Source organism: Caretta caretta, chromosome 7, assembly GCF_965140235.1.
Source record: "Caretta caretta isolate rCarCar2 chromosome 7, rCarCar1.hap1, whole genome shotgun sequence".
In the NCBI taxonomy this organism is placed as follows: Eukaryota; Metazoa; Chordata; order Testudines; family Cheloniidae; genus Caretta; species Caretta caretta.
Genome location: NC_134212.1, coordinates 33,777,877 through 33,796,993, shown reverse-complemented (window position 1 = coordinate 33,796,993; position 19,117 = coordinate 33,777,877). Strand labels below are relative to the sequence as shown.

Sequence of the window (19,117 nt, the reverse complement as noted above, 5' to 3'; positions counted from 1 at the left end):
GCCACGTGCAGGCCGCAGACACCCTCCCTTCCACATGCCGTCCTGCGGGATGCCGCACCCTCTGGTTGGACACATGCTGCCAGGCAGATGCAGTGCTGGACAATGCTTTGAAATCCCGGAGCCAAGTGGTTAGTGTTTGGGGTGGAGGGGGAACTGCCATTTTGCAGGAGGCAGACAACCCCTTAAATGGGCCTGGTTTGCAAAAGGTAGAAGTTCAGGATTCAGGTCCCTGGAAATTCAGGTCCTCCTTTGAGGTTTCCTCTCCCTCCCACAATCGCTAGCCACTTCTGGGGGCTCCGAGCCCAGCCTGTGCTGCTAATAATAGCCCTAGTGTAACTGGAGCCACAGCACAGGGAGTGGGCACTGGACACCTGCAGTGCTGCTGCATTGCGGGGAAATCAGTGTCCTCTAAGCCAACTCTCCTAGTCCCTCCAGCTTTCCCTTCCCAGGGCATTCCCCCCCCCACCTGGGCCCCCCTGCAGGTGCCCGGGATGTTTATGTGTTGCTGAGACTGGGGTGGGGTACCAGATCACAGCTTCTCTGCAAGGTGCTGGCTGGTGGATATGGTATTGCCTGCCCAGGTCTCCCCCACATGCATGGCGCTGGTCAGTGACATGTTCTTCCCTGCAGGGGCCTTGCAGAATGGTATTGCCTTGTGGTGGGGGGGGGTCAGGAGGGAGTGTCAGTCCCTTGATTTTAGAGCTGGGAAACTGAGGCATTGAGCAGGGACTGGACTTGGTCAAGGTCATACAACAGGGCACTGACAGAGCTGGGAGTGCGACCCGGGAGTCCTGGCTCTTTCAGTGGCCATGCTGCCTCCCTTTGATTTTTGCAACTGACGCCATACTATCTCTGCTCCCAGCTCATTCCTTGGCCCTGGGTTCCTCCGGATGACTTAATGGCCTTTTCCAGATCTGACACCTCTGCTCCTTATTATGAACTACCTGCCCCCACCACCCCTCCAGCTCCCGCTGCGGCTTATTGTGCAGTTCCTGTCCCCAGACCACCAGCAAGCCACCACCCCCTGCCCTCCAGGTACAGGGTCCCTTTAAGAGCCTGCAAGGGGGGTGGGGGTGTCTGGTCTCTGGCCTGCCAGCAGCTGTCCTCACCCTCCCTGGTTGGTGGGGACAGTCCCTCTGCACCCTCCCCCTGGCCTTTTAAAGGTGGAACCTGATCCCCCTTCCCCAGGCTGATAATACTTAATGGGGACCAGTCACGTGGGTGGCTTTTGACCAGGAGCTCAAGACAGGGCAAAGCTGCCGGCCACCAGGGGCAGAGGGATCTGACCTCCAGGAGAAGGGAACTGGTGCCTTGGGCAAGGGGCAGTGCATAGCAGCGAGGAGGGCCTGTGAGAGGGACGACTGGGGACTAAGGTGGAAGAGGGGACAGTCAGACCTGCAGAGAGGGACAAGAGGACAAGCCACGATGACCACGCAAGTAGAGAGCCATATCCAGTACAACCACTCATACATGATGACTGAAGAGTACATGCAGCAGGAGGAGGACTGGGACCGGGACCTGTTGCTGGACCCCGCCTGGGAGAAGCAGCAGAGGAAGGTGGGTGGCTATGGGGGATAGTTATGGGCCGGGGAAGCAGGGTGGGAGCCCGTGAGAGGTGCTGTGGGCAGGTGCCCATGGTGACCAGGTTTAGAGAGCTGGGCAAGGGGCTGTGTCTGTGTGAGTCAGGGCCCATGGGGGAAACTCAGCATAGTGGGAACCTCAGAGAGGTACCAGGCACTGTGGTGAGAGGCTGGCCCAGGTCCCCATCTCTGCAAGAGAGAGAGTCAGGTGGGGTGTGGTGGGGGTGGATCCTGAGCAGGAGAGAGGCCAAGTTGGGCACTAGATGGACAGGTACAGGGTGCCATCACTGCAAAGATTTGGGGCTTTTGGGGGCAGCCACAGAGTGGTGCTAGGGGTTACATGGGTGGGTGCAGGCCGGATCTCATCTCTGCGAGGGGCAGCCTCTGAGCGGTGCCAGGTGCTTGGAGTTACAGGGGTGGCATAGGGCTCCATATCTGCAAGGGGCAGCCTCTGAGTGGTGCCAGGTGCCCTGGGTAACGGGGCAGGCAGAAGCCCCTATCTGCAAGGGCAGACTCTGAGCAGTGTGCAAGGCTGGAGAGCTGGGCTCCGTGCCACGTAGGTTTGTCAAGAGCCAAGCCCCAAAGTGGCGGGTGTGGGGAGGTGATCTTTGGAGCAGGCAGCTGCTGTGCAAGGGTAACTGATACGGCTTGATGCCCCTTCCCACTCCCAGACCCAGAAGGGTGACGCCAGCAGTGGGGAGTTGGAGGAGGTGGCTGTGTGTGTCCTGGAACAGAGTCTGCGGCATCCAAACTATGTCAGGAATGATGGGGATGCGAGGGGCCTGCTGGGCTAAATATACCCACCTGCCTCGCTGTGATCTGGGCTCTGGGCAGGCTGTGCACCAGGATCTTCCAGGTGTATGTGGCGTGCTCGCCCACTTGGACCGCTGCTTATGCATATGGCCAAGATGTTTTGTGTACAGTGGCTGTGAGCAGCCCTGGGCAATTGGTTCACGCACACACCCCACACACCCAAACTCTCCCTTGCAACAATCCCTGCATACGCTGACCCACAGCAACCCCACTCTCACATACACACAACAACCCTCCTGCAAACACTGATCCACAACAACCCCACTCCCACACACAACAAGCCCCCCTCATATACTGACCCACAACAACCCCATTCTCATACACACACAACTCCCCTGCATACAGTGACCCACAACAACCCCACACTCACACACACAACAACAACCCCCCTGCACACACAGACACACAACAGCTCCCCCCATTCTCTCACTCTCACACACACTCTCAAAGTGAGACACCCCCAGAGCAGTGGGCCTGATCCTGATCTCAGCCGGCAGCACATCCAGGCTGTCTCCCTTGCAATTGATGCAGTACCACTGGCGCGAGTGGGAGCAGGATCAGGCCCAGCGAATTCTGTGCCCCTTACCCCAGGAACCTCTGTCAAAGTCCATGTTCTTATGCCCAGGGTGGATCAGGCCCAGGAACCCCTAGAGCCAGAGCACAACCCAAACTGCTAACCCAAAGCCCCTGGTCCCAGCACCACAGAACTCTCGGCTGAGGCGTGCCCAGGTGGCTGCAATAGGGCAGGCGTGCACATTGCTGTTCTCTGTCAGGCATGGGTGCCACGTGTCCCCTCCCTATGATTCTGTACAAACCATTGGAGTCTCTCCCCTGGCCTGCCACTGCTGCAGGGAGCTTTGAGCAGGTGGGGATGGTGCAAGGTGGGATGTTCCTTCCTCCCACCAGTCCTAATCTTGATCCTCAGCCCCCCAGGATCCTCTCCGCGTGTGCCCCTTAACACCAGGCTCTAACCTGGCAACCTATACCCAGGGTGGTGGTACAGCTACATCAGGTGGGGAAAGGCTATTAGAGCCCCTGTGACCAGGGGACAGCCAGGCTGCCCCTCCTGGTGGGGAGCACTGTCTGGCTACGGGCACATCAGTGAGAGAATGCCACCTGCTTTGAAGTAGTTGCCTCCCATGTAAAGGGAGGTTCTGATCTTCCCTACACCAGGGCAACTCTGGGGTTCACTGGTTGACTTTGGATTGGCCCTGGAAAGCTGAGATCAGAGTCCGGCCTTGGCCTTGTTGCAGTCAGAGGGTGACTCTGGAAACCAGAATTCAGCCCTTTCTGTTGGCACAACTCCCCACAGAATGGTGCTGCTGTCTAGGTTGAGCTGCAGGCTGGGTATTGCCAGCCCTTATCCAGCCCGAACAGTCCTGACCTGAGCTCCACAAGTACCACTTGCTCACACTGAACTGCTTGGACCACCGCTCCCCACGCTCCCCATACAGATGTTTGCCTGTCCCTGCTCCCCGCTCACCTGCTGTCTCTTTGACACACGGTTCTGTTAGGCTATGGAACTCACTGCCACTGGATATCACTGAAGTTGGGTGTACAGAAAGGAGGTGGATAGCAGGGCTGTCCGGAGTCAGAGTAAAGACTGAAAGAGCAGAGGAGAGCTGGGGGAGGGGTTGTGACCCCACCTGCTTTGGGTGCTACACCCTGAACTCTAGCAATTGGGGTCAGAAAAGTGTTTCCTCTGGGTGCAGGTTATCCTACCACTGCAGGGCTCTTACCCCTTCCTCTGGGCATTGGGGTGACATAGATGGGCCATGAGCTGACCCAAGTGGGCCATACCTGTGGAAGTTTGCACCTGCTCTTTGTTATACTCTTGTGTTAAGTTGTCAGGGAAGGGCCCAGTGCACAGGTGGTGAGTATGCGTATGTGTGTGTGGAACCCAGTGGGACAGTGCTCTGGGTGTGCGTGTGTACCAGTGTTCTGGGTGTGTACCCTTGTGTACCAGTGTTGTGCATATCAGTGCTCTGGGTGTCTGTGTGCACGTACTCTGATGTACCAGCGCTGTGTTTGTGTGTGTGTGTGTGCGCACCCCAGTTTGTCAGTGCTTGGGAGGGTGCCGACATGACACAGACAGGTGACCTGCCCGATTGTTCCCTCTGAGAACCTAACACCCCCTCAGGGGTCCCCATCCCAAGCTGCCTGTTGGAGGAATCTGCGTGTCTTGATTTTTTCCCCAGAGTGCCTGATTAAGTTGTATGCTGTTTGGGGCAGGGACTAGTCATTCTGTTCTGAGTTTGTACCGTGCCTAGAACAACAGGGGATCCTCAGCACTACCCCAGTACAAAGAATAGGCATTTGATCAGAGCAGGGGATTGTCTGTTTCGAATCCCCCACCCCCTCGTTAGCGGAGCAGGGATAGTTTCATGTGCTTGGGAAGCTGTTCCTGCTGATTCGAGTGTTTTGGGGGATTGGGAAGGGGGATCAGGTGGCTGCTGCTATTCCAGACACCCTGTCCTTGTAAGGTGGTTTCTATAATAAACTGCCCCCCACCCTCTGTCCGTTCCCTGCTGCTTCCCGGGTGGGGTGAGCTCATGTGGGTATTTTGGAAGAGGACACCTCTTAATTAGGCTATGGCCTAGGAGAGGGGGGCTGGGTGGGGTGGGGGCTGCAGCAGTCCCCAGCCTGGGTGGGCCTTGCTGCAGGGCTCCTGTGGGAGAGGCTATTTAAAGATGTCTGCAAGGGATCCTGAATCAACTACAGAGACAGATGGGGGGGGCACACTTGCTCCCATGGGCAGAGCAGGTGGCTTCAAGAGGATAGTGCGTGTGTGTGTGCGTGTGTGCTTGTGTGACGGGGGGAGGGTGAGTGCCAGGGGCTGAAGGGAGTGGGGTCTAGTGGTTAGGGCACTGGACTGGGAGCCAGGACTCCTGGGCTCTGGTCCCAGATCTGGGAGGGGATGTGGGGTCTAATGGTTAGAGTAGGGATGGTGAGGCTGGAATTCAGGACTACTGGGTTCTCTTTCCACTTTTGCTCTGTGACATTGCTCCAGTCTCTCTGCCTCGGTTTCCCCATCTGTAGGAGGGCTATCTACAGATAGGTGTTTGGAGAGAGCCTTGCAATCCTTCTGGGAGAAGGGTTTCCTGGCATCTCTGTCGCAGGTGCCCCACAACCAGCCCGCAGGCCGACTACCCTGAATGTTCTGCAGAGCCCCACACAGCCGGCCTGCAGGCCGACTCTACCCAGAATGCCCTGTTCTTGCGCCCTCCGCCCTGCGCAAGGCCAGTGTAAGCTGTGGAAATGCCTGCATGAGGGACTGGGGCGTGTGGGGAGGGACCATGCTGCAGCAGGGCTGGGAATGTGCTGCTGTTCAGGTACAGGAGCCTCCCGTCCATGCTAAGGTCCCTTTGAATCACACAGTCTGACCCCCTGCAGCACCTTCCCTCAAGCCGATTCCTGCCCCAGCCCAGGTCTGGTGGCAGAACCATAGCCTAGAGCCCTCTGGCCTGGATTTAAAGCCCCCCAAGGACTGGAGAATCTCCTCCCCCCATCCAAGGGGAAGCTACTCCAGTGGGGAATCCCCCCCCCCCCCCCCCCGCTAAGTATCTGCCTTCATTCCAGAGTAGATTTGTCCAGCATCTGCTCCCAGCCATTGGCCCTGCTAGGCCTTTGTCTGTGAGATTCTTGAGTCCCCACAGATCAGAAATCTCCCATGTTGGTGCCTCTAGTCCTGGATCAAGGTCCAGCCCCACACCCCCGCCTCCCGTCATGCTAAATCACGGGGGCTGCTTCAGTCTCTGGCCAGCAGGCAAGTTCCCAGCAGGCAGGACGTTCTGTGCACCCTCTCTGGTATTTCACAGTGCAGCCCCAGGACTGGATGCAAGGTCTCAGCTGGGAGATGAAAGGGGGATCTCTGAGTTGTGGGGTACAGCCAGAATTGGGGAAGGAGCAGGGAGGGATCTGCCCTGAGGATGCTCAAGTGCTCGGTGCTTGGAGGTCCACAGCTGGAGGAGGCAGAGATGCAGCCACACAGTTCCTTGAGCAACCGGCAGGAGGGGAGAGGTCTGTGCAGCTGAGCATCAGGGGAGCAAGACTAGCGGAGGGCAGTGAAAGCTGGAGAGGGCAGAGAGCCTGGATGGGTCTCAGGGGGAGCAGCCTTGGCCAAGAGAGTGGCAGGGTGGGGAACTGGAGACATTCTGGGAGCACAAAGCTCTCCCTGGCCCCTGCAATGGAAGGGAAGATGGGAGAAGGGGTGTGTGGGGATGGATGAGAGATGACTGGAATGGGGGAAAAGAAAGGCGAGCTGGCTGGAGAGAGGGGTGCCTGGGGTAGGCTGGACGGCTGGGGTGGGGTGCTGGATGGATAGGTGCTGGTGCAGTGTGTGTAGGTGTGGGTGGATGAGCACAGGGGGTGTCAGGCCAAGCTGGGAGTGGGGAAGCCCCCGCCCCCGTGCTGCATCAGCTCGCAGCGTATTTACCAGCACCCACAGGGAGGGCAGCCCCTCAGACTATTGTGTTAGCTGGAGCCAAATCCCTTAAGCCCTTGTAAATAGCGGGGAATGAGCCACAAATACTCGCGGTAACAAAGGATTAGCCCCAGGGGATCCCAGCCCGCTGCCAGGCACAGGACAGAGCTTCCCAGTGCCAGTGGAAATCCGGCTGTGCCGCAGCTCCCATTACCCAGGTAGATGCCTGCTTGGTGAGCAGGGGGCCAGAGTGCCGGTGCATGGCTCGGGGAGTGATGGAGTAGGGGCTGGGAGCAAAAGCAGCTTCCCCAGAGACACACCAGGCCAGCCTCCTGACAGGCAGCATGGCCCAGTGGCTGTGGGACTTTTCTGACATAGCCCCATAGTGTAGACACAGCTTACGCCAACAAAGGGGGTAGGAACCCCTCCCCGAAGGAAGGGTTATGTCTACACATGCCCTCTTCCGTCTGCACAGCTATGTCTGCTGCGGGAGCTACATCAGTCAGGGTGTTTTGTTCACATCTCCGACTGACCTCGCTATGCTGATATAGCCCCAGCTAGGACACTGGAGTGTGAGCCAGGATGCATGGCTTCTAATCCCACCTCTGGGAGGGGAATGGTGTCCAGGGGTTAGAGCATAGGGGCTCTGAGCCAAGACTCCTGGGTTCTATCCCTAGCTCTGGGAGGTGTGTGGATCTAGTGGTTGGAGAAGGAGGAGGGGCTGGGACTCTGGACTCCTGGGTTCTATTCACACCTTTGCCTTTGACCTTGGGCAAGTTCCTTCCCCTCTTGATACTGCTGTTTGCCCTAGTTGCACCATTTGTCTATTCAGACTGAGCTCTTGGGGGCAGGCTATGTCTCTCACCATGTCTGTACAGGGCCTAGTACGCCAGAGGCTGATCCCAGTCAGGGTTTGTTCAGTGCCCGTTCCACTAGGGAATCCCTGCTAAACATTTCCCCCTTCTTCCCAGGGTGGGTTTGTCCAGTGTTGTCTCCTGGCTCTGCTCAGCTTTAGTCTATGAGATTCACGAACCTCCTCAGGTCTGAAATCTCCTCCCCATATCCATGGCTTTAGCTTGGGATGCAGCCCCCTCCTCTGAATTGCAGGGTTACTTTAGTGTCTGGCCAGGTGGCAGGATCCGAGCCTGTGGGCCGTTCCCGTGGCTCCTCTCTGCCCCTCCCCAGCCTTTCACAGTGGGGCTGTGGGCTCTGCCACATTGTGCACAGAGGCCCCATCCCCTCTCTGCATTGCCCACCCCCAGTCTGCACATTCTGGGATCACATTAGCCCTTACACTGAGAGCTTGTGTCTAGGAAACCCACCTGGCACAGTCCCCTGCTAGGGCTGGGCCTCGTACAGGGGCTTATGAGTCTGCTGCTGGCCTCTGTGAATGGAGACTCATTTAGCTCCAGAGTAGTGGCAGGGCTGTGTGTCTAGTGGGGTCCTGCAGGGATCCATTCTAGGCCAGGTGCTGATTAACATTTTCATCAGTGACCAGGAAGTAAATATAAAGTCACTGCTGGTGAAGTGTGCACATGACACAAGATGGTGGTGTGATCAGGTCAGGCCATTCCTCCCGAGCAACCGACCGCTTGGTAGAGTGGGCCCATTCAAACCCCCTGTGTTTTAATACAGCCAAATGCAAAGTTATACTCCTGGGGGCAAGGAGGGCAGGTCAGCCCCCGAAGAATGAGGGACAGTGTCCTGGGAAGCAGTGACTGAAAAAGACCTAGGGGGTCAGAGTGGACCAGCAACTCAGCATGAGCTCCCAGTGCGATTCTGCCCAAAAAGGGTGAATGCGGCCTGTGGATTGATAAACGGGAGATGGGTACTGATGAGGCTGGGACTGGGACTGCGTATATCGCTGGGCTCCACACTTTAGACAGGATGTTGAGAAATCGGAGAGGGTGCCGAAAAGAGCCACAACAAATTATTCAAGGGCTGGAGAAAATGCCTGATTGTGAGAATGTGAAAGAGCTCCGTCAGTTTAGCTTCTCCAAAAGCGGATTGAGAGGTGATTGATCATGGTGTACAAGGACCTTCATGGGGAGAAAGCCCTGGGTACTAGAGGGCTCTTTAATCTAGCCGAGACAGGCAGAACAAGAACCATAAGAACATAAAACCAGACATACTGAGTCAGACTAATGGTCCTTCTAGCCCAGTATCCTGTCTGCCGACCGATGCCAGGTGCTTCAGAATGAATGAGCAGAACAGGTAATCATCAAGTGATCCATCCCCTGTCACCCATTCCCAGCTTCTGGCAAATAGAGACTAGGGACACCATCCCTGGCTAACAGCCCTTGATGGACCTACCCTTCATGAACTTCTTTTTTGAACCCTTTTATAGTCTTGGCCTTCACAACCTCCTCTGGCAAAGAGTTCCACAGGTTACCTGTGCGTTGTGTGAAAAAATACGTCCTTTTCTTTGTTTTAAACCTGCTGCCTATTAATTTAATTTCATGACCCTAGTTCTTGTGTTATGTGACTGAGTAAATAACACTTCCTTATTTACTTTCTCCACACCAGTCATGATTTTGTAGACCTCTATCATATCCCCCCTTAGTCGTCTCTTTTCCGAGCTGAAAAGTCCCAATCTTATTACTCTCTCCTCGTGCGGAAGCCGTTCCATACCCCTCAGAATTTTTGTTGCCCTTTTCTGAACCTTTTCCAATTCCAGTATATCTTTTTTGAGATGGAGCGACCCCATCTACACGCAGTATTCAAGATGTGGGCGTACCTGGCTGGGAGTAAAAGCCAGACAACCTCAAATGAGAAATAAGTCCCGTTTTTCAAAGGGAGGGTGATTACGCAGTGGAACAAACCCCCCAGGGCAGGGTGGATTCTCCAGCTCCAGGCTGGCTGCCTTTCTGGAAGATGCTTTAGTCAAATGCAAGTCACTGTGCTCAATGCAGGGATGTCTGGGGGACATTCTCTGGCCTGTGATACACAGGAGGGCAGACTACATGATCTCATGGTCCCTTCTGGCCTTGAAATCTACTAAATAGAGCCTCCGAGAGGGGAAAGGGCTTGTTCAAGGCCAGTAGCCGAGCTGGGAATGGAAGCCAGGTGTCCTGATGCCAGGTGCAATGCATAAGCCATCAGACCATGCTGCCTCCCTTAAGATTTCATTGTCGCTCAGGCCTTGGGGCTGGATGCTGAGAAGGCACCTGCTCCACATCTCTGCGTCATCCACTGAGCCCTCCGGCAGAGCCCAAAGGGGGCGAACGTCTCTGGTCACTCCTCGGGGGCCTGCTCGGGCGCGGGAGGTGGCAGCTTGGCATTCGGATGATGCTATGAAATTCTAGGGTCCCCTAAAAATAACCCTGTGGCTGAGCTGGAGAAAATGTTGCAACGATGCAGGGAGAATCTATTTATAAACCATCCAGCTTGAGTCTCCAGAGCTGGGTCTGTCTGGACACGGAGCTCAGCTCGCAACAGGGCACAGGAGCTTGCAGGTGGCATGCTGGGCTGGGAGTCAGAACTGCAGGGACCTGTCCCCAGCTCTGGGAGGGGAGGAGGTCTAGTGGACTAGAGCTAGGGGTGCTCCTAGGTCCTATTCTGGGCTCTGCTGCAGAACTTGGGCAAGTCCCGTCCCTTCTTGGTGCCTCTTTCCCCTCCCGCTCATTGACTGTTCAGACTGTGAGCTGTCTGGGGTAGGGACTGTCCCTTGCTGTGGGTTTCTGCAGCGATCAACATGACAGGCCCCTAGAAGCTACTGTCATCTAGCTATGATTTTAACAATGAGCGCTCTTCTCCCATATGTTGTTGGTCAGTTCCAATTAGGAGCATTCGGATAACTGTAAAGATACCAAAGTCCCACAGATCTTGAATTAGTCCAGCTAGAAACTCTTCCCCACTCGGTCCATCTCCTTAGGTTGCCACGACCCTCTAAGTTCTCCCATCAGCTATGGAGTCTCCCTGAGCTTACAACATCCTTTAAACCTTCTTTATGCTTCAGAAAGGGGCATCTTTTGTCTCCCATTGCTGGGAACCTTCAGCCAGACCCCAAAGGGATCTTAAGGAGATTGTGGGCTAGGCTTTCCCATTGTGCTCTTCCTGGCTGGGAATTTTCAAGATTTCCCTTTCTTTCCCCCGGGAATAGTTCTTGCTCAGCTGTTGTGTTGTGCTGCTGGGATGGGGTGAGGGGCATGGGGCCAGGGCGTCCGCTGCATCATCAGTGCAGAGTACAGTTTTCAAAAGCAGTTAAACCATTGAAGGGGTAATGATCCACACCCCAGAGCTGGAATGGGGGGGAATAAACTGTAGGGACAATCCTGCCCCATGGGGGATGGGTGAGGAATAGGGTGCAAGGTGGGGGGTGATTCCAAGGGACTATTAGGATGACCCTAGATAATCCAGCCAGTCAGGGGGGATCCTGCTCCCGCCAACCTCCTGCCTGCCTGGTTGTATCCTGCAGACCCCCAGCGTGGGGTATCCGCAGCTCTCCAACGGACTTAAAGCTACAAGGTGTGAGTGTGTGGCAGTGTGTCATCGCCTCTGCTATATTGCGTAAGATCTGTGTGTGTGAGAGAGGGCCCCACGGCCCCCTGAGGGAGAGAATTGAGTCAGACCTACACTAGAGAAATGTCCTTGGCTGTAGACCTGCTCTAAGGCCCAGCCCATTTGTGTCACACCTTGTAATCACCACTCCCCCCTGCTCACAGATAGGTGTGCATGCACTCACCCGCATGTGCACCAAGTGCTTTACAGTGGGGCTCTGCAGACCCCCATGCCCAGTGCTGCCTACCCCTGCAGTTTCATTGCAGCTCTCCTGCTGTTTGGTCTTTCCCATCAATCACCAGCTCCCGGAGTCCTGGGAATCTCCACTCCCATTTAAACCAAAGAAGCATGCTCACCCTAGGGGACCAGGGAAGCTGGAAGGCGTGACATGGGGGCACATGGAGTGGGGGATACTCTGCTGTGCAGTGGGAGGGGGTGCAGGGCTAGTGGGACTATCGTTAGAACCACCCAGGTCCCATTTAGCCCATCCCCCTGCCCAGGAAATCCCAGACGCTGAATCCCAGCAGCTGTTCTCTTCAGGGTGGCTGGCGGTGGGGGGCTAGAACAGCTGTTCCCTCCCCCTGCCACGCTCCATCTTAGTCATGTTAGGAATGAGGCTGCATCCTGTCTGCAGGGGGGGGTCCCCATCCACCCAGCCCCACCCTGAGCTGGGTGGGCAAAGGGAGCAGGAGCACTCTGCACTGAGGGAGGGGGGTCTGTGGGCCAGGATTCCCAGTGTCCCCTTTCAGGGGTGGGGGTGGCAGCCAGCCAGCCGAGGCCCTTTGGCTGCAGTCTGCGGATCATGAGCTCACTCCTCTGGGACGCCAGGGTACACCCTGCCCCCTAGCAGGCACATTGTCGTGTGCCATCTAGATCTGCAGAGTTGATGCATTGCTGTAGGCCTGACTCACGCAGCCCCTCCGGGACAGCTGAGTTCCCAGGCTGGGGCTAAATATGGGGAGGTGTTGTGGGCAGGAAAATGTACTCACCAGCAGGGGGAGCAGTGACACACACACATGCCCCATTCCCACCCCCTTCCCTGCAGCCACCCAGGAGGGGTGGGGTGGGGGCAGTGGGGCGGATGAGGCCAGCAGCGTGTGTGTTATTAGCAGAGCTCAGGGAGCCCAAAGGCTGTGGGAGTCCTGGGGTCAGCAGTGTGTTAACGGGGAGCTGGGAGTGTTGCAGTTTTGGGGTCCCTGGTGTTTGGGAGGGTAGGTTAAAAGAAGAGGGTGAGGGCTCAGCAATAGGGGGAGTTGGGATGGGGTTGGCCAGCCCTGGGGTTAGATGTGGGGCTCCCCGGGACTGAGGTGGGGAGCAGGGTTAGGGGCAGGACAGGCCAATACCAGGGCTGGGGTGGGGCTCGCCAGGGTTAGGGTCAGAGGACCGTGTGATGTTAGGGTTGACAGTGGGCTTAAGGGCAGAGCTTGGTGATGTTGATGTTAGGGTCAGGGCTTGCCCATCCCAGGGTGGGGTTAGGGTCAGAGGTCAGCAATGTGGGGATCAAGCCTGTGTCTGGATTGTGCTGTAAGGCTCGTGGGGGTCCCAGCTCTGGTGGGAATCAGCCCCTTGTGCCAAGGGCCTGGCACAGTGCCCTGGGAGGCCATCTGGGCTGTGTCCCCTCCCGTGAGCAGAGCCTCGATCCTGCTGATGTGATCCTGGGGGGAAGGTGGGTGCTGTGGGGGAGGATGGGGGAGCTATGTTGAAGAAGCCCCAGGGAGGGCGAGCAATGGGGGCTATGTGAAGTGCAGCCTGTCCCTACCTACACCAACCCAGGAGCTGGCGTGGGAATAGCCCAGCGCCTCCTGCCTCCTGCTCATTCTGCTGTCCTGTTCCCAGGGGGGGGCGGCTGTGGAGTCTCTCTAAACCCCACCCCCCATTTTCTCCTGCAGACATTCACGGCCTGGTGCAACTCCCACCTGCGCAAGGCGGGCACCCAGATCGAGAACATCGAGGAGGATTTCCGCAATGGGCTGAAACTCATGCTGCTGCTGGAGGTGATCTCAGGTAAGGTGGGGGAGCTGGAATCGGGGGGCAGATCCACGGAGGGCCATGTGGGGGTGATGAGGAGAGGGACAAGAATCCATGGGGAGCCACCAGTAAGGGCTCAGCAGCCACAAGGGGCAAGAAACCATGTGGGAGAGTGTGGGAGAGAATCCATGGGAAGATGAGAGGGACTTGGGGGGGACCCAGAGGGTGCAGTCACCAGGGTGTAGCCCAGCTGTAGTGGGGCGGGGAGGGGCTCTGGACCCCTGGCTCTGAATCTGGGGTTATGTGATGTGGGGTTGGCTGTGTCACACTGCTTGGGTGTGTGTGTGGTGGGGTGTGTTGCGGTCTGACGATGTGGGTTGCAGCTGGGGGGCAGTGTCTGTCACCGACTCTGCTTCCGGATGTGAGTGTGTGTGAGGAGGGTATGTGGGGATGGAGGGGGGGAAATCTGTGCTTCCCCACCCACACTGCATGGGAGGAGGTGCAGGGGACCCCAGGGTGTGTGTGGGGGTGCCCCCTCACCCCATCACTGACTCTGCCCCTAGGCAAGTGGGGAGGTGCATGGGTGTGCGGACGCTCTGTGCCTTTCCCAATTGGTGACTCTCCACGAACCCCTCAGGTGAGCGGTTGCCAAAGCCAGACAAAGGCAAGATGCGTTTCCACAAGATCGCCAATGTCAACAAGGCCCTGGACTTCATTGCCAGCAAGGGGGTCAAGCTGGTCTCCATCGGGGCTGAGGGTGAGTGGGGCAGTGGTCCTGACTAGGGTGATGAGGGCCCACAGCGCTGGCGCAGTCTCCTCCTGCATGCCCCGTTACCATGGTGATGCCAGCCCCATCGCTCTGGCGCTGGTAGGCCGGCCCTGTGCATGTCTGGGAGGGTAGGGTGGCCACAGGCACTGGCAGCACCCTCCATGCAGGTCCGGGGGGGCTGGGTTGGGGTTGAGCCACGTTCCCTCGTAATCCCATGGGCTGCTCTGTCTCGAGGCGGGTAGGCTGCCTGTCAGCAGCGCCTGGGCTGGGGATGTGCAGGCCCCCGAGCAGCACAAACACTTTGGGGGTGGGGCTGGGTTTACTTCTGTCTGTCCCCCCCCATATGCTCTCCTCTGCATGCCCATCCATCCCTGTCTATCTCTGTGCACCCCATCTCTCCCCCTGCCCCCTGGACACCCGTCTCTTTCTGTCACTCTGCCCCACGCCGCTCTGACTCTCCCCTCTCCCCCACTTCAGAAATTGTGGACGGGAATCTGAAGATGACTCTGGGGATGATCTGGACAATTATCCTGCGCTTCGCCATCCAGGACATCTCAGTGGAAGGTGAGTGTGGGGCTGGGCTCTGCCCCTTTACACCCCACCCCCAATACGTACTCCTGTACCGTATACACCAGACACCAGTCTACACTGCACCCCGTCCGCATACACAGACACCCTATATAACCCCTATACACTACACACTCCATATATGTCCTGGACACTACACATACCCCTATATACTGTGCACCCCACACCTATCCTTATACACAATACACTCCATGCACACCCCATATATATACCCTATGCCTCCCATATAGCCCCACAAACGCCCCTATACATAAATATCTGAATCCCCCATATAAACCCCTATACATGCACCCCAAACACTGTACACTCCATATATCTCCTATACATTACACACACACCTATACACTATACACTCCTATACTCTACACACATACACCCCTATACATTAGATCTTACACTCCATACACACCCTATATAGACAGCCCTGTACACTATATATCCCATATGGCCTCTATACACACCCTTATACCCTATTATATGCATACCCATCTACACAATCATGCACCCTATATAAACCCCTATACATGGACCCTACTCACTCCATATATCTCCTATACACTGTACTACACCCCCCATATACACCCCTATATATCATATAATCCATACATGTCCCATATACATACCCCTGTACACTATGCACCCCGAACAGCCCCTATACACACTTCTATACACCCCCATACAAATGCCTTTTAGCTGCACACCCCATACACCTCCTATACATTACACATCTCTGTATATAGCCATACACATACTCAACCCTATACCCCAGTATTGACTATAATCTAATCTCATGCTTCAGGGCTGCAGCTGGTCAGGGCAGGGGTCAGGAAGGAATTTTTTTCTCCAGTTCACAATTGGCCAGCTGTCTGGGTGTTTTTTCCTTCTTTGAAGCATCAGAGATCGGCCACAGCTGGAGACGGGACATGTGGAGGGTTGGCCAGTGCTCTGAGATGGTCCAGAGACTCTGGCTTAGCTGCCTGGCTGGTGTGTCTTGCTCCCATGCTCAGGGTCTAAACTGATGGCCAGATTTGGGTCAGGAATAAATTTTCCCTCAGTCTGATTGGCAGGGACCTTTCACCTTCCCCTGCAGCACAGGGCATGGGTCATCTCTGGCCATGCCTTGTCAAATCCATTCCCTGACATCACAGGGGGCTTGGGCATTGGTGGCCCCTGGGTCTTTGCTGTTCTCCGTCTGGGGCTCACAACAGGTCAGTCTCCTGAGGCCTGAAATGCTTTAGCCAACACAAGTGACGGGTGCAATGCAGGGGTAGCTGGGTGAGGTTCTCTGGCCTGGGCTGTGCAGCAGGGCAGACTGGGTGATCTAATGGTCCCTTCTGGGCTGGAACTCCATGAATCTGAGACCTCCCTGCTGCCCCCCCACACCCACCAATGAGGGGCTGTGGGTAAGGCTCTCCCTTGCACTGCAGGCCCTTTCTGCCAGGGGCCACTCCCCCCGCCCCATCTCCTGCTCCTCTGCCCCTCCGTGCAGCTGAGCCAGGGGGGTCTGAGCCATGCTGCCTGGTTTCTTGCAGAGACTTCGGCCAAGGAGGGGCTGCTGCTGTGGTGCCAGAGGAAGACGGCTCCATATCGGAATGTCAATGTGCAGAACTTCCACATCAGGTAGGGGGCGCCGTGGGGAGGGGGGCTTTGCTGGGGGCTTGGGGCTTTGGGGCAGGCCCCAGGGGTGCCCTCGCCCTGCGGCCTTCGTGAGTCGAGTTGGCTGGGGCTCAGCCCCTCTCCCAGGAGACAGCAGCTCCAGTGAAGGAGCCCAGGGGCAGCTGGGCCGGAGGAGGGAGCATAGGGCGGGGCTGGGGTGCGCGTGTAGTGCCAGGCCCCAGCACAGCGCCTGCAGCTGGCCAGGGGCATAGCCGAGGATCACCCGACTTCTCCTTCTCGTTCTCCTTCCCCCTGGATGCGGCGCAGCTGGAAGGATGGGCTGGCCCTGTGCGCCCTGATCCACCGCCACCGGCCTGACCTCATCGACTATGCCAAGCTCAGAAAGGTGTGACGGCCCCTGCCCCTGCTGTCTCCCCCACCCTTCCCCGGGTGTTCCCTCCATTGCCCCAGCCCCCACCCTTGCTGCTTCCCTGTACTCCCTCCTCCCAGCCCCCTCCCCCACAGCCCCAGCCCTCACCCCTGCCAGCTCCCTGCTACCACCCCAGTGACATTGGTCCTGGCTCCTGGCACTGCCCCAGCCCCCCATTTAGTTTCTTTCTCCCCTCTCCCCGGCTGTTTCTGCCCAAGGACTTTCAGCTCTTTGCCGGCCAGATCCCTGTCCCTGACCTGTTACCCGAGCTCTGAGCAGCAGCTTCCTGCCCCCGTGAACGCCCTCCCATCCCTGTTGCCGCCAACGTGCCACCCCACCTCCCACTACATGGCTCAGGCCCCCGTTCCTGCCCTGCTCCGTGCAGGGCCCCATCCCTGTCATGGTGCCCCCCTTGCCTGCGGCTCACGCAGCCCCCTTTGCCTCCTGCCCCAGCCTGTCACCAAGCCCCCCCAGTCTCACAGCTCTGCCCCTCTGTGCCTAGGATGACCCCATTGGGAACCTCAACACGGCCTTTGAGGTGGCTGAGAAGTACCTGGACATTCCCAAGATGCTGGACGCTGAAGGTGGGGGCCGAGCGCTACACTTCAAGAGCTGCACAGGGGGGCCTGGGGACCCACTGCTCTGGCCTGGCCCTTTGCATGACCCTGACCCTGGAACCTTGTCTTGACCCAGGCCCCCTAATCCTGATCTTGGCTCCCAGTCCTAATCCTAACTCCTAACCCTTGAACCTGATCCTGACTTCTGACCCCGACCCTTCTCCTGGGTCCCGTCAGGGCCTGGATGAGCCAGCTTGGTCCTGGAAACATGATAATTTATCCTCTTCCTACCTGAGCTCCCGCTTCAGCCCCCCGACCTGATTCTGTAGGTCAGGATGCTTGGGTTCTCTCCCAGCTCAGGAGGGGATCTAGTGGGTTAGAGCAGGGAGCTGGGAGCCAGGATGCCTCGGTTCTGTTTTTGGCTCTGCCACTGATTCCTTGATGGGTAGGTAGGACGACCCTCCTCTCCAGTGTCCCTTTTTCCGTTTACTCCTGTGGGGATCTCATGCTATTCCCTTGACCCACCACGCAGGGATGCTCTGTGGAACGAGGTGCCTGGAGCCAGACTCTCCCCTCCCTTCATGGCCCATTCGGCTGCCATCACCAACCCTGCTGGTCTCCTTTGTGGGCCGTGGATCCAGGGGACATGGCTCTAATGCCCAGGGCAGCTGACACTCTGGGCCTGTGCAGCCCAGCCTGGGGGGGAACGTGCTTCCAGGCAGGGACTGGGGGGCACCGTCATAGATCCCCAGGATCTGCGATACACCCCAGCTCTGAAACAGTCTCTTGGAGGAACCCCTACATGTGCCAGACCCCCGCCTCCATGGAGGACCCCTTCAGGGCAGGCCATGTGGCCTCACTGCCTCCTAGACTGAGCTCCTGGGCTCCCGCCCCCCTGCTTCACCCCCTGAGCTCTGCCCTGCAAGTCCAGCTGAGACAAGCTCCTGGCAGAGCCTTGTCCACCCCTCAAGGACGGACACACTGCAGCCGGGATCTGCCGTGGCACCAAAGAGCCTTCTCCAAACAGAGCAGGGCTTGTGAGTCACCTGGAGTCCCGAGGTTTGTACAGAGAAATCAAGGCGCCAGCGTAGTCCATCCGCTCAGCCCAGAGCAATTCACCAGCCCAGACGTAGTCCCCTCCAGTGCCAGGCTCTAGCTGTTGGACTTCCAGGGCATGGCCCAGTCCTTGGTCCCTCGGCCGAGCTGGGCTGAATTCACATCCGTCTCCCAGATCCCTGACTCTCTGGGCTGGCATTGTCTCACTGGCCGCCTTGTTGAACTGGTCAGTTTCAGCCAGTTTCTTAACAAATGTATTCACTCCAGCCTAGCAGAGAAGTGACGCACCCCTGTGTCTACTGGGCAGGGTATCTCTACGCTTCAGCCACTGCAGACACCACCTATACCAGGGGAGGGCTTTGCCTGTGGCTGTAGTTTCCCACCTCCCTGAGAGGCGGTAGCTAGGTCAGTGGGAGAATTTTTCCATCCCTCTAGCCCTGTCCACACTGGGGGGAGGTCAGTATAGCTACATCACTCGGGGGTGGATTTTTCACACCCTAGGGAGACATGGCTATCCCGATGTCAGTGTCTAGTGTAAACCTGCCCTGAGAGCAAACATAATCCCTTCCCCCCGCTGGCTAGCCATGCAAAGTACAGGGGGAAACTGAGGCACACATAGGCTTCATACAAACATTATGAAACGTTCCCATTCTGTCATAGGCACATCCCAAGGGAAGGGCAGAGGCTGGGAGGAGTGCGCTGGGGACAGGTGTTCCAGGAGGGAGGGACGGGGAGGGCTGTAGGAGGTCACACAGGGTGCTGGGTTCGGGGGAGAAGCAGTCGAGACTCGAGTGCAGGAGTGTGTGGCCAGGACACACCCTCGCACATCCCACCTCC

The 19,117-nt window shown here is 57.3% G+C and overlaps 1 protein-coding gene across 1 annotated transcript in view; it reads left to right on the top strand.

Annotated features, from left to right (window-relative positions):
* Window positions 1-1,214: 1,214 nt before the first annotated feature.
* ACTN3 (actinin alpha 3) overlaps window positions 1,215-19,117 on the top strand; it is a 30,722-nt gene continuing 12,819 nt past the window's right edge. Inside the window, exons 1-7 of the mRNA XM_048858921.2 lie at window positions 1,215-1,557; window positions 13,206-13,320; window positions 13,922-14,041; window positions 14,531-14,617; window positions 16,174-16,261; window positions 16,565-16,643; window positions 17,170-17,251. Coding sequence (XP_048714878.1) covers window positions 1,426-1,557; window positions 13,206-13,320; window positions 13,922-14,041; window positions 14,531-14,617; window positions 16,174-16,261; window positions 16,565-16,643; window positions 17,170-17,251 — 703 coding nt within the window. The 5' untranslated portion in view covers window positions 1,215-1,425. The remainder of the gene's footprint in view (window positions 1,558-13,205; window positions 13,321-13,921; window positions 14,042-14,530; window positions 14,618-16,173; window positions 16,262-16,564; window positions 16,644-17,169; window positions 17,252-19,117) is intronic.